Source organism: Lampris incognitus, chromosome 18, assembly GCF_029633865.1.
Source record: "Lampris incognitus isolate fLamInc1 chromosome 18, fLamInc1.hap2, whole genome shotgun sequence".
Classification (NCBI taxonomy): Eukaryota; Metazoa; Chordata; class Actinopteri; order Lampriformes; family Lampridae; genus Lampris; species Lampris incognitus.
In genome coordinates this window covers 7,763,703-7,777,922 of record NC_079228.1, presented here as the reverse complement: position 1 = coordinate 7,777,922, position 14,220 = coordinate 7,763,703, and the positions used below count along the sequence as shown (strand labels likewise).

At 48.0% G+C, this 14,220-nt stretch overlaps 1 protein-coding gene across 1 annotated transcript; it reads left to right on the top strand.

The window, feature by feature from the left end:
- Nucleotides 1-86: 86 nt before the first annotated feature.
- oxsm (3-oxoacyl-ACP synthase, mitochondrial) lies at nt 87-4,980 on the top strand. Its single transcript, XM_056298865.1, has 2 exons — nt 87-1,255; nt 4,028-4,980. Exons 1-2 carry the CDS (start codon nt 258-260, stop codon nt 4,431-4,433), a joined length of 1,404 nt encoding a protein of 467 aa, XP_056154840.1. The 5' UTR covers nt 87-257; the 3' UTR covers nt 4,434-4,980.
- Nucleotides 4,981-14,220: the final 9,240 nt, after the last annotated feature.

Genomic DNA, 14,220 nt, shown 5'->3' with positions numbered 1-14,220 from the left:
TCAGGCGTTCGCGAGTATTGCCTACTGCGAGAGCCATGGTGGGCTCACGGTGGGCGTGCGTGTAAATCGAGCAGAAGAGTCCCGGTTACTAGTTCTTTATTACCGGACTGCAAGTTTACCGTGTAAGTTACGAACTTGAACTAGTCTCCGCTCGCAGCATTGCTCCGTCTCGCCCCCTCTCAACCGAGCCCTTGTTGAATAAAAGAAGGCTGAGTACAAAGGTCAGGCGAACTCTAACCCCGACAAGTGGTATCAAAATGACCGTATCCTGTCGGTCACTAACGCGCTGGACAGAAGTCCCGTTGAGAATCCAGTGCGCCTGGACGCTTCTGCACAAGACCGCGTGTATGTGCCAGAGCGGAGAATCCAGGCACTACTGCTCCGGGGTGCCCAGGAGAAGGGTTGTGATGACTGGCATAGGACTTGTCTGCCCTCTGGGCGTAGGGACAGCTCTTCCCTGGAACCGTTTGATCAAGGGGGAAAGTGGGATCGTTGCTCTTGACCCAGAGGAGTACAAGACCGTCCCCTGCAAAGTCGCAGCGCTAGTGCCCAGGGGAGACGAGGAGGGTCGGTATAAGGAGGAGCGGTTTGCCTCTCGTGGGGAGATCAATGCCATGTCACCAGCCACAGTGATGGCTATTGGAGCTACTCAGCTGGCGCTGGAAGACTCGGCGTGGTACCCCGAAACGCCACAGGAACAGCTGACTACAGGGGTGGCTGTGGGTATGGGCATGGTGTCGCTAGATGAGATAGCTCGCACATCTGTTGCCTTCCGAGACAAGGGGTATAACAAAGTCAGCCCGTTTTTTGTACCTCGCATCCTTGTCAACATGGCTGCTGGCCATATCAGCATAAAACACAAGCTGAAAGGCCCCAACCATGCCGTGTCCACAGCCTGCACCACAGGAGCTCATGCCCTTGGTGATGCTGCCAGGTTTATCGCTCATGGGGATGCAGTTGTTATGGTTGCAGGGGGGACAGAGTCCTGTGTGAGTCCTTTGTCCATAGCTGGCTTTGCCAGGGCACGTGCCCTGGCCACCAAATGGAACGACAGCCCCAAGCTGGCATCAAGGCCTTTTCACCCAGAAAGAGAGGGCTTTGTGATGGGTGAGGGAGCTGCAGTGGTCTTGTTAGAAGAGCTCAACCATGCGGTGAAGAGGGGTGCCAGGATATATGCAGAAGTCCTTGGCTACGGACTTTCTGGGGATGCTAGTCACATCACTGCACCCACTGCAAACGGAGATGGAGCATTTCGGTAATTCATACACGCTAACACAGAAACCAAAACCAATTAACATGCTACAGTCTGTTGTCTAAAAGTGACAAGTTGGAAATTGTGTTGAAAAATATATGATAATGAAATGCTTTGAAAAATCAGTTAAGACATACATAATATGCTACAGTTTGCTTATCGGTCAATTAGATCTGTGGAAGATGCTGTGTCATTGGCTCTGAATACTGTGTTAAAACACCCTGAAGGGGGAAAAAAACCTATGTCAGAATGTCTATTGACTATAGCTCTGCATTTATTACCCTTGTACCATCTAAACTGCTGTTAAAGCTTAGGGACCTTGAGCTATGTAATTCCATCTGTAAGTGGTTGTGTGACTTTCTGACAGGCAGGCAGGCCTCAGACAGTGAGAGCAGGTACAAGCTACTCATCTACCATAGTTCTCAACACAGGAGCGCCGCAGTCTTTTTTCCTTGGTCCCTTACTCTACAGTCTGTTCACACATGACTGTTGCCAAATATCATAACAGCATTGTGAAATTTGCAGATGACACCACAGTAATTGGACTGATAAATGACAACAATGAAGATGCCTATAGGAAGGAGGTGAAGGGACCATATGGTGTCAAGATAATAACCTCTCCCTCCCAGATAGCATCCGGATATGGACCACTTAAGGCAATGATGCGGCGCTGATGGTCTTCCTCTGGCCCTGACAAAATGGATGTGAGCCTGAAGTGGCCCACATGTCTAATAGCAAATATGGCCCAAATATGCCAAATCAAATGTGGGCCTTTTTTGGTAAAGATGCGGTGCTCTCGGCAACATGTAATCTGGATGTGACCCTGAAGTGGCCCATGTGGTAAATGATGAATATGGCCCAAATATAACAAATAATATGGGCCACCTTTGGCAAATATGTGGCACGTGCAGCACTGCTATGACTTGGTTCTGGCCCAGATCTGGCAAACAGGAGCCCAAGTGCCATCATTCCACGTAGTATGTGGGCCGGATGAAGTGTCGGATGTGGGACGGGTCCGGGCAGGGCTCGAAATTAACGATGTCCCGATGTCCCGGGGACCATAAAAAATCCTACTGGGACACAAATATATTTTGTCGGGGACAATTCCGGGACAGTGAAAAAAAATGTCAAAGTAAACTTCGAAATAGGTGTTATTTGCAAAGTCATTAATTATGAGTATCTAGACGTTACTTTGTCGTTTGAATAATTTAATAAAAACATGTGAACGGCGAAACTACAGAAGGCTTACGTTCTTGCGGCACCTCACGATAGGGCAGTCAATCGCCTGTTCGTGCAAATCATAGAACGCATTCTACGTCATCCACTCTGCCAGTGGCTGCTGCTTGACTCGCGCCAATGCTGCATTCATAGAGCCAGAGCGATAGACCATCATCAACCACAGTTAAAAGAAGAAGAAGAAAGAAATGCTGAGGTGGTTGAATAAACAGCCCCCTGATGCAAGCCCCAATACTGCCGACCCCCGAAACTAATATTCATATGTTTAGAATAAGTATTTTAAACTTATATGGTGGACCAGAGTCCATGATGTGATGATTAAGTGACAAAAAAGGATCAAATTATATGTATTCTGCATAACTGAGGGGGCGACGACAAGAATTAAAATTTGGACACTGTTGGTTATATCCGGGACAATACAAAGTAGAATTCGGGACAGTTGTGGGACACTGAGGAAAAAAGTTAATTTTGAGCCCTGGGTCCGGGCCACAGCAATTTTGCTATGTGGGCTAAATGTTGAGAAAACAACGGAGAAAGTAGTTTATTTCAGAAGGCCAAAACCGTCCAGACACCAGGTTCCATCAATTATGTCCCTGGTGAAATTGTGAAGAACTTCAGATTTTTAGGCATTCAGATCTCAGACTCCCTCTCCCGGTCTCTGAACACCAGTTTCATTAAGAAGGCACAGCACAGACTATACTTTCTGAGCTGTCTTGAAAAATTCAGACTGTCTGCAAAAACCCTGGTCAGTTTCTATCGGACCACCAGAGAGGGCATCCTTACTGGAAGCATACTGGTGTGGTTTGGCAACTTGACTGAAGAGGACCACAAACAACTAGGAAGGATAGTAAAAATGGCTTCGATGATCACAGGAGCAGCACTGCCACAGCTTCAGGGCATGTACACTCCCTGCTGCAGAAGGAAGGCCGTAAGTATGATGGAGGACACCATCCACCCAGCACATGGTCTGTTCCCCTCCTTCCCTCAGGACAACGCTTACAGAGCACCAGAGCTCGGGCCAGCCACCTCAAACACAGTTTTTACCCCAGGCCGTCAGAGTAATGCACAGTAGGCGCCTTACATAAATTCGGTGATTTATTATTTTGTGAGATTTCCAATTTCTTATTTATTTTTGTTATTATTTCCTTATATGTAGTGGTAAGGGCTGGGAGAGCCAGGGCACATGCATTTCATTGCATTTGAAAGTACATGGTCATTTTTACATCCATCATCCATCCATTATCCAAACCACTTATCCTGTTCTCAGGGTCACAGGATGCTGGAGACTATCCCAGCAGTCATTGGGCGGCAGGCAGGGTGACACCCTGGACAGACCGCCAGGCCATCACAGGGCCGACACACACACACACATTCACACCTAGGGACAAATTAGTACGGCCGAGTCACCTGACCTACATGTCTTCGGACTGTGGGAGGAAACCGGAGCACCCGGAGGAAACGTGTGTGATAATAACGTGAAACTTGAACTTGAAATATGTGGTGATGATCATAACGGATTTTCACATTGTTTTCATGCAGGTGTATGTCAGCAGCTCTCCGAGATGCCGGCGTGCCACCAGAAACCGTGACGTACGTGAACGCCCACGCCACGTCCACGCCATTAGGGGACGCGGCCGAGAACACTGCCATCAAGAGACTCTTCCGAGAACATGCCCAGAATCTTGCTGTGTCTTCCACCAAGGGAGCCACGGGGCATTTGCTAGGGGCAGCAGGAGCCCTGGAGGCGGCCTTCACTGCGCTAGCCTGTTACCACGGGGTCTTGCCGCCCACTCTCAACCTGGACCACACCGAACCGGAGTTTGACCTCAATTATGTTCCCCACACAGCACAGCAATGGAGGTCGCCGGGCCGACGGATCGCCCTCACCAATTCGTTTGGATTCGGTGGCACTAATGCCTCGCTGTGTCTCGGCAGTATGGAATGACAGTGTACGAAGAAAGTACATGGTGGTAACCCTGTGGTAACACGTGAGGTGTCGAGCCTTGTACGGAGGTGGAGTAGATGTGCCTGTCTGTTGTCGTCCTGCACACCCTGTTTTCAAGAAATTATGGACTTAATGCCCGATGTAAGACAGGGTGTGACTGCTCAACAGGAATCCTCTGTGTTGAAAAAGAATAGGCTGTCTGTGTTTATATGTGTAAATACCGTCGCGACAGAGACTCGACATTGTGATGGAAACGGCGATGGAAATTCCAGATTTATGTATCAACCAATACAGCTCGGAAAAGGCGCATGAACATAGTTGAAATACCTGGGAAATACCAAATTGAAACGTTTTGTCATCACGACTGAACTCACATTCACCAGTCGTTAAATAATGCTTAATAAGAATGGTGAGTTACCACTGTTATATGTTTCCATAACAACCGTCTCCAAACCTTGTGCCACTGAGTGCTGTGTATGTGCAGGTATTCATTCCAACTAAACACTACTTGCTGATTTTACCAATAAGGTGAAATGGTGATGCAACGCGAGGCTGGAATGAAAACGTGCTTACTTTCACCTCTCCATGGTGCAGTGTGCAGTACAGTGCACCAGCAGGTGGCGCTAGCTCACAATGAGTCATACATGTCTGTACGTCGAACGTCATTGCAAACAAGATAGGCCTGATAGGTGTTGCACAACTGTAGCGCAATCGCTGACTTCCTCAGACGGGTTATATTTTACCAGAGACAGAATCTGGTTCCTTGTTATTTTTCATTATGATGCTTATTATTTCATGTAGTTGATCTCCTTTATTGTGCCGTAGTCTCCTATTTCAGAGTAATTGTTTCTTTTGTGGGCGGCACGGTGGCACAGTGGTTAGCGCGGTTGCCTCACAGCAAGAAGGTCCTGGGTTCGAGCCCCGGGGTGGTCCAACCTTGGGGGTCGTCCCGGCCTGGGTCGTCCTCTGTGTGGAGTTTGCATGTTCTCCCCGTGTCTGTGTGGGTTTCCTCCGGGTGCTCCGGTTTCCCCCCACCGTCCAAAGACCTGTAGGTCAGGTGAATCGGCCATACTAAATTGTCCCTAGGTGTGTGTGTGTGGGCCCTGTGATGGCCTGGCGGCCTGTCCAGGGTGTCTCCCTGCATGCCGCCCGGCCATCACAGGGCCAACGCACACACACACACACCTAGGGACAATGTAGTGTGGCTGATTCACCTGACCTAGATGTCTTTGGACGGTGGGAGGAAACCCACACAGACACGGCGAGAACATGCAAACTCCACATAGAGGATGAGCCGGGACGACCCCAAAGGTTGGACTACCCCGGGTCCCGAACCCAGGACCTTCTTGCTTTGAGGCGACCACGCTAACCACTAAGCCAACGTGCCGCCCGGTTATTTTTCATATGTTGGCCCGTTGTTATCAACCTCCCCTTTTTTAATGTGCTTATTTGTTTAGAATTCATTTTGCTGTAACCACACGTTCACTCACGATAAGCAGAGCAGGATAAGCGGTTTGGATAATGGATGATGGATGTATCTTTGTCTTTTTTAAGATTTGTTGACCTCTTATTTAAGTGGGGTCATAAATGAGAACCATACATACTATGTGGAAGGTAACTTTGGAACAACAGCACTGGGACAAATAAAAGAGGAGGTTATTTGGAAAGAAAACGTTTTCTCTGTGTTGAGATATGGGATGAAAGTAATGGGATTAACAGTCTAGTGAGGGGATGGGTCAATTTCCATACTGAAAGAGGGCCGGGTTCCTCCTCCTCCTCCTCCTCTTCGGGAGGCGTGTGGTGACCGTGTGAACACAGCGCGAGGTCTGTTGATGACTCTAATGTCTGCTTTTTATTCTCTGTAGATAGTGACGGTGTCGGCCATTTGCACACAGTAGCTCCAAATCGCTCCGTGCAGACATTCCTTCAAAGACCTGCAACTTTCTCTGCACATGCATAGCCGGCTCTTCCTCGCTGTGTCGTGTGATGAATAGTTGTACCGACATGACTAAATTTAACAGAAGATGCAACCGAGACGAAGATGATGAAGCACTGGGGAATATCTTCCTCATAGCCATTTTTAGAGGTAATGTTTTATTACTTCTTATAGATATCATGTTCCGCTAATGAATAAATCAATTATTCATCCATTTTTAATTTGAAATCATCTTGACAGGGATAAATGAGTCCTGGAGCCCTTCCCAGGTTAGAGAGGAATGCCCCCATATCTCAGTAGGGAATATTTTTACCCAGGAACATTTCTCTGGCCACCTCGAGATGTGCCGGTGTGTGTGTCAGAGAAGGATGTCGTTTTAAGCCGCGTTGTTATCGAGTTTTCCTAAGCTTCAAGGGCCTCGCAAACCAAATCAAGACAGTCACGAGCTAGGGGTTTCTCACCAGCGGGCATTAGAACCTGGTGCTGGAAGTTAAGTCTTTGAAAATAAGGTGTTAGCCCTGAGCATGTTCACATGCAGACTAATGATAAACTAATTAATGTATGGTAATGCATTAATTAGTTTATGATCTGGGCTCCTCACATTTGTTGTGCAACATGTGCAGTCAACCTGACAGCTTGGCTCGGAGGTACTCTGACGTCAACGCCATGCGCAGTCCCAATGATGTGGCGAGAACAGAAGGACCATGTGACGGACTGTTACTTCTGTCTGACCGGCGTATCTGCTTCTCTACTAACAATGAGAAATCTACTGAATACCGCAACCTGCCTTCAGCCGTGACACCAGGGCCGCATGATGACAGTTTGCCAGCACCGAAGCCATCAGAGACATGGAGCCCAGATGAGGCAGAGGAAGATGCCACAACGCATGAGCCAGATGTTGAACCCTTTATGCCTGGTTATCTTCTTCTGATCACACAGCCAGGATTCAATGACCTGGGGCCTCATTCATCAATCGTCCGTAGGTACAAATGTGTTCTTACGCACCCATGGAGCTTTTTTTGCCCTGAACTTTGTCTCAGAGACCAGTGTAGCGCCTGGGTAGCCCCTGAATTTAGACACCGACTGGCTAACACTGATGTCTTCGCAGGCCTGGGTGATTGCTCGTTGCAAGAGGTAGGCAATAGATGTTGGGGGGATGCAATTACAAATAAGCCATCAGGCTTTGCTGCCGCCTGTCCGGCAATCTTGAGAGCTAAAAAATCCCATGGGTGTGTAAGAACAAATTCGTACCTACGAACGACTGATGAATGAGGCCCCTGGTCGGGGACTTAGGTTCGGGAAAAGCTAAAGCAGAGCTACTTGGCTCAAGATCGCAAGGATGGGGTTTGCTGTCGTCTCATCTCAGACATAACCATCAAGAACATTTGGCAAACTTCTTTACGCAGGTGGACAGCCTCTGTTTCTCTTGTGGCGAGTTGAATTTGCTTTCCAGTTCTTGGGAATCATGTCCAGACTGACTGTAGTTGTGTGCCAGGGGTGAGGTCTTCCGTCGGTGCCACTCGGCCCACACGAAGTGGCCAAAGAGCTGGCGTCAGGCATCGGGATGGAATCATGTTAGGCAACGGGAGGCTAAACCGAGGGCGGCTCTGCTGCTGATGAAAGCGCTCTTGCAGTCTGGGACCTCTAAGGGGTACAACACACCCTCATTGTGGGTTTTCAGTGATCTTGTTGGTTGTATTTGATGCAGACTCGGGCCATTTATCAGAAAAAGCCATTACTAAATGGCTTTCTCTGATAAATGTTATGGCAAGGTTTCTGAAATGGCATGTATGCAAGGTTGCACACATGCAAAAAAAAGAAGAAGTGTTGTTAGAACGGTGCAGACATGCCGGGACAGGCATCTGTAGTGAGATGTGAAACATGACGGTCACCAACGGGGCGATGGGCAGTGTAGTCAGTCACACTACACTGTGGTTTCTTCTCTCAGCTAGCATGAGTCCACGGCTACTCGCTGATCAGCTACTCCCTCCCCACCTCTGGTGCAGCCCTTTTCGCCAAAGCCCCCCCTCCCCCCCGTCCTCCCTGCTCCTGCCCCTCCCCACACATCTATCAGTAGTACCTCCGCCAAGCAGAGGCTCTGGATTCCCATTAATCACGATGACTTTGATTCACAGTTACTCTTTCTTTTTTTCTTTTTTCTTTTTTTTTTTACATTCATGCCTTCCAACGAGGAGACGTCTAAGCTGAATTATGCTCACCATGGCAACAGAGTCAGCACGCGCTCCCTTTGATATCACCCGAGCCCCACAGGGGAACAGGGTTTATCACCACGTTCTAAAATTAGAGCTCGTGTTTTGTTCCCTATGTGGCCGGCGTGTGGTGGCTCTCGTTCCAAAGGCGGTCATTTCCCGTCTGAAGCAGGTGAGATGTGACGTACCGCCATGCAACAGGACCCCGCACCCCCCGGACGACAAGGACAGTCTGCCAATACTGTGTGATTGCAGGGAATAAAGTGGGATATGTGTGTCAGCAGCAGTCGTTGCTACTCCTCGACGGTCTTTTTCATGTGTAAATTAACACGAGGGGCTGTAGGTTAATCGTCGATTAATATATGTATGATTAGCCAGCTCACTCTACAAACAAGAGTCTTAAAGGGTAATTTCACCGGTTCTTATGTGGACGTCCAATCGGTGTTGATGGCAAATGTAGTCAGTCAACTGTGAAGCTATAAAAGGAGTTTGACATCAGCAAGTCTTCAGAGAGGTTGGAAAGGGCATGGTTATTAATCAACCGATGATGAAATCAGATTACAACAACTTTTATTAGTCATGGAAGATTTCCACAAGATTAATCTGACAAGTTGCGAATTGTGTTGACACCTTCAAAGACTTTGCAGATAGTCGTACATGAACTCAGTGTATTGATATAAACTGTCCTAAATTGAGGTCGCTAAGAAACTCATATTAGAATATGTTGCACTTCCCTTTCCTACGGCGCTCCCAGGTTGACTTCCAGGAGCTTCACCGATTTTGCATGAGCTTGCTGTCCATGTTCAGTCCATCCAAAACGGTTTTGCACCACTGCTCTGGTTGAAAAGACATTTTCCCTCACATTGTTAAGAATTTAGATTGGTGCAGCATCAGCAGTAATGTGGACGTTGTACCGGACCGTTGTGGTGAAGAGGGAGCTGAGCCGGAAGGCAAAGCTCTCAATTTACCAGTCAGTCTTCCTTCCAACCCTCACCTATGGTCATGAGCTTTGGGTAGTGACCGAAAGGGTGAGATCGTGGACACAAGCGGCTGAAATGAGATTCCTCCATAGGGTGTCTGGGCTCAGCCTTAGAGATAGGGTGAGGAGCTCAGACATCTGGAGGGAGCTTGGAGTAGAGCCGCTGCTCCTTCACATCGAAAGGAGCCAGTTGAGTGGTTCGGGCATCTGATTAGGATGCCTCCTGGGCGCCTTCCTGTGGAGGTTTACCAGGCACGTCCAACTGGGAGGAGACCCCGGGGTAGACCCAGAACTTGCTGGAGGGACTACATGTCCAATCTGGCCTGGGAACGCACTGGGATCCCCCAGGAGGAGCTGGAGGGCGTTGCTGGGGAGAGGGAGGTCTGGAGGGCCCTGCTTAGCTTGCCGCCATCGCGACCCGACCCCGGAGGAGCGGCTGATGATGACATGAGAGATTTTTAAGAGTTTGTCAGTGTGTGTCTGTTTATTGGGCTTTTTCAGCAAATCAGTTTGTAAGTCTTTCCTGTACACCAGGGGTGCCCAACTCCAGGCCTTGAGGGCCGCAGTGTCTGCAGGTATTTGTTCCAACCATGCACTACACCACCTGATTTAACTAATTAGCTCACCTCTTGGACCAAGGAGGGAAAGGAATTAGTTAAATTAGGTGGTGTAGTGCATGGTTGGAACAAATACCCGCAGACACTGCGGCCCTCGAGGCCTGGAGTTGGGCACCCCTGGTGTACACTGTCCTCAGTGGCTGGTGTGGGATTTTTCAGTGCAGCAGCCTGTAGGGCTACTGGTCTACATGAGCAGTACTTCCAATAAAGGACACAAGAATACATTATCTCAGCTATTATACTGTCGGTAAGTGTGTGTGGGGGGGGGTGGAGAATAGATGATAATTGACTCAAGCTCCCTACAAAATGAATTATTTTGTAGGTCAGTGAACTTAGGGGAACAAACATCTCTCCTTGCCGAGCTGAATTCGCCACTGCTAAAGCGGTCCGTCTAAAGACAAACTGCAGCATGAACAGAGGCGTCCATTTAACAGGTAACCATGAGACCGCTGAGCTGCCTTGTGCATCAAAATAATAAGGCAACCAAGGGAATATAAAAAAAAAGAGAAGAAAGATGTGGCTCATATATGAACACAAGACCCTGAAAAGCGGTAATCGGTGAGGAAGAGGAGCGATCCCCAGGGACTCGTCTTTTTTCATACATGGGTTTTCGAGCCATGTTTAGACCACCGACTCATTCCTTAGCCTGAACATCCGGGATAAACCACTCCTGGTGACTGCATATCCACACGCAGATGCTGTATTAAAACGCTTTCATTATAAGCTCCGGTCAGGGCCGTGGTCCCTGGGCCCACCGGACTCAGCAGACCAGGCTCTCCCAGACGATCCAGCACCAGCTCTCCCGGCCATCAAACGAAGACAAACTTAGACACAGACCTGGACAAAGACACTGCATGGACGGTGCGGGGTGAGGCCGCCGCAAACGTAAGTTCGTGCCGCCGCCTTCCCACACCGCTTCACTGTATTTGCGGTTGTGATTTTTGACAGACGTAAATCAGCTGATTTAAAAGCTGATTTTAAAACATGTCATTCTTTGTGCGTTGGGACTGCATTGTGGCCTATGCGCCGTACTCTTCTAAATGTAATGCTGTTGCAGTTAAGGCCCGGCCACCAATCTGTCTTCGTGTGCAGGCTGCAAAACATCTGGGCGTCAGAAACCCTTTCCACATTATATGTCCTTAAACCTTGTAATCTCACGTGAGCTAACATAACACTGCAGCGGATGGATTTTCCGCTGCCGTCTGTCTGCTGTGATGTGACAGGCGATGTGAAAATCAGCTCCGACTCCTCTCGGAGGTCACTACCACTTCCCCTGTGGAGACAGGACTATTGATCGGGCCGCTTCATAGATCGCCTAACATACTCCTCCATCTCTTAGCAGCACGATGTGTGTCCCATCACTGTTAAAACCGTGCACAGCTAAATAATGGGTTTCATTATCAGCTGAGTAGCCCAGTAAATATGTCTGATTCATCTTAAAAGCTACTCCCTCTGAGGGCAATGAGCGCTAATGAGGATAGCAGTACCTTTTTTTTTTACTGCACACCCTTTTGTCGGGATAGCTATCAGAACACATCTTCATTTGCCTTGAAGTGTTGCAGCATTTGAAGGGAGGAGTGAGAGCCACCAGAGAGGCCTCCAACGTCTGCTTTTTTTTTTCATGTGAGGAAGTACGACGTCTCATGAGGCGATGAAGGATTCTCAGATGCCAGCTCAGCTGGCCGGTCCTTATTCCTGTCTCATCCAATGTGCTTGTATGGAAACTCATCTTTTCCATCCTCTCGGGTGGCTTGAATGTGCTCATTTCACAGGAGAGGAGAAGAGGCGTTTTTCCTGAAACAGCGACGCATAGGAATAAGACCGGCATTTGGACGGTTCATAGATATTCACGGGACGGCGCTCTGAACCACCTGCAGCAGCGCGGCTGCAGCGTCTGCACAAATAAACTGTGTATTATTAAGCAGAGCTGCAGTAAACCTGCACCGCACACCAGGTACAGCTGGAGATGATGTTCCCAGCGTTTTGCACCGTGATGCATCCCCAGTACAAATACTGGCGAAACACAAGCAAACGTTTTCACTCTGGGGAAGGAGGTAACCACACTGCGACTACTGATCATGGCACCCATTTGAATAAACCCATTTCAGGGATCAGGATCAAGTCATTGTCATTTTTTTCATGTACTTGTGTACACAAAAGAAACGAAATTCCGTGTCCCCCAGCCCACGGCAGTGCGACACAGAAGACAAAAACACACATCCCAAATTTCCCAAAAACGACACCACCAAAAACAAACACAGAGAGAACAAAGCAAAAAACAAAAACACACAAACAGTTAACAACACAGTCCACTCGGTGCAACACAGTCCAAAAATGCCACTGTCCAGGAGAACGAACGCCAGCCAGGATGACTGTCAGAACTGCCAGTCTGCATGGGCTAGCAGTTAGCTTAGCCTGCCCCGCTTCCACATCCTCTCAGACCACCCTCAGTGTTTCCTCTTCGGGCACAGCTCCAGGCAGGGCCGTGGTCTCTGGGCCCACAGGATGCAGCAGACCAAGCTCCCCCGGACGATCCAATCCCAGCTCTCCCACCCAGACACGCTCGATAACCTCCCCACACTCCACACAACGGCACTGAAACACAGTCAATGCTAGGTGAGGCTGCTGCCAGACCGCCCCTGGTGCCATCGGAACTGCCTGTCTGCATGGGCTAGCAGTTAGCTTAGCCTGCCCCGCTTCCACATCCTGTCAGACCGCCCTCGGTGTTTCCTCTTCGGGCACAGCTCCAGGCAGGGCCGTGGTCTCTGGGCCCACGAGACACAGCAGACCAAGCTCCCCCAGCCGATCCAGCGCCAGCTCTCCCAGCCATCAAACCAAGACAAAACAAACAGACGCAGACGTGGACAAAGACCCTGCATGGACGGTCCTGGCCGAGGCCGCTGCAAACGTGAATTCTCGCCACCAGCTTGCCACACCGGGAGCGGAGTATATCTGAAGAAGCCACAATTAATGTTTGTGAAATAGTACAATAGGCATCAGGACTACGTCCGCAGTGATAGTCACACGTCTTTATTTACTGTGTAGGATTGTGTGTTGCAAAGCCGCCGGCTCTTTCAGCCGATTGGTTTTCATGGATTTGCTTTTTCTATTTGGGATTATTGTGTGACATTTTAATATGCGCTTTGACTGCGTGTGACAGCTTAATATGACTCCTGCATGTGTTGTGAAGCTGTAGGTGGTCAGTAATGGTTGTAAAAAAAAAGATGTATTTTTTGAGCGTTGATGTCTTAACGTTTCGGAGAGATTATGTTGCATTCATAATAAAAACTCTTCCAAATCTTATGTAAACACACCCAATGTATTACTTTAATGACACTACTGCAACTACTAATACTACTAGTAATATGATAGATAGATAGATAGATAGATAGATAGATAGATAGATAGATAGATAGATAGATAGATAGATAGATAGATAGATAGATAGATAGATAGATAGATAGATAGATAGATAGATAGATAGATAGATAGACAGATAAAAGATGGTTTTTTTAGTTATGGATCACATGTCAAAAAAATTGTAAACTGCTTTAAAAAAAAACAAATAAATCAAATGGATAAAATGACAAGCATCCAAATATCAAAATGGAAATAAGGAATAACAACTACTGGACATAACTGAAGATAGTAAATAATAATATTATACAGTAAAAACGGGCTTGAAAATGCCAGAGTTTTGAGATATAATTTTAAGACTTATTTTTCAATGATGAACCCAGTCACTAAGGAGTCACCTGTGAAGGCATGGAAGTGTTTAGGAGAGATGGCAGTAAGAGTTTTTAACTCGTTTGACACGATCTTGGAAAGTGAGAGGATGCCTGAGGAGTGGAGAAGAAGCATACTGGTACCGATTTTCAAGAACAAGGGCGATGTGTAGAACTGTAGCAACTACAGAGGTATAAAGTTGATCAGCCACAGCATGAAGATATGGGAAAGAGTAATAGAAGCTAGGTTAAGAGGAGAGGTGACGATCAGCGAGCAGCAGTATGGTTTCATGCCAGGAAAGAGCACCACAGATGCGATG

What these genes read in the sequence shown, in the direction of transcription:
- oxsm (XM_056298865.1), top strand. Translation starts at nt 258, where the DNA reads ATGACCGTATCCTGTCGGTCACTAACGCGCTGGACAGAAGTCCCGTTG. An exon ending in AACGGAGATGGAGCATTTCG is followed by an intron (nt 1,256 to 4,027) that starts GTAATTCATACA and finishes GTTTTCATGCAG; the next exon opens with GTGTATGTCAGCAGCTCTCC.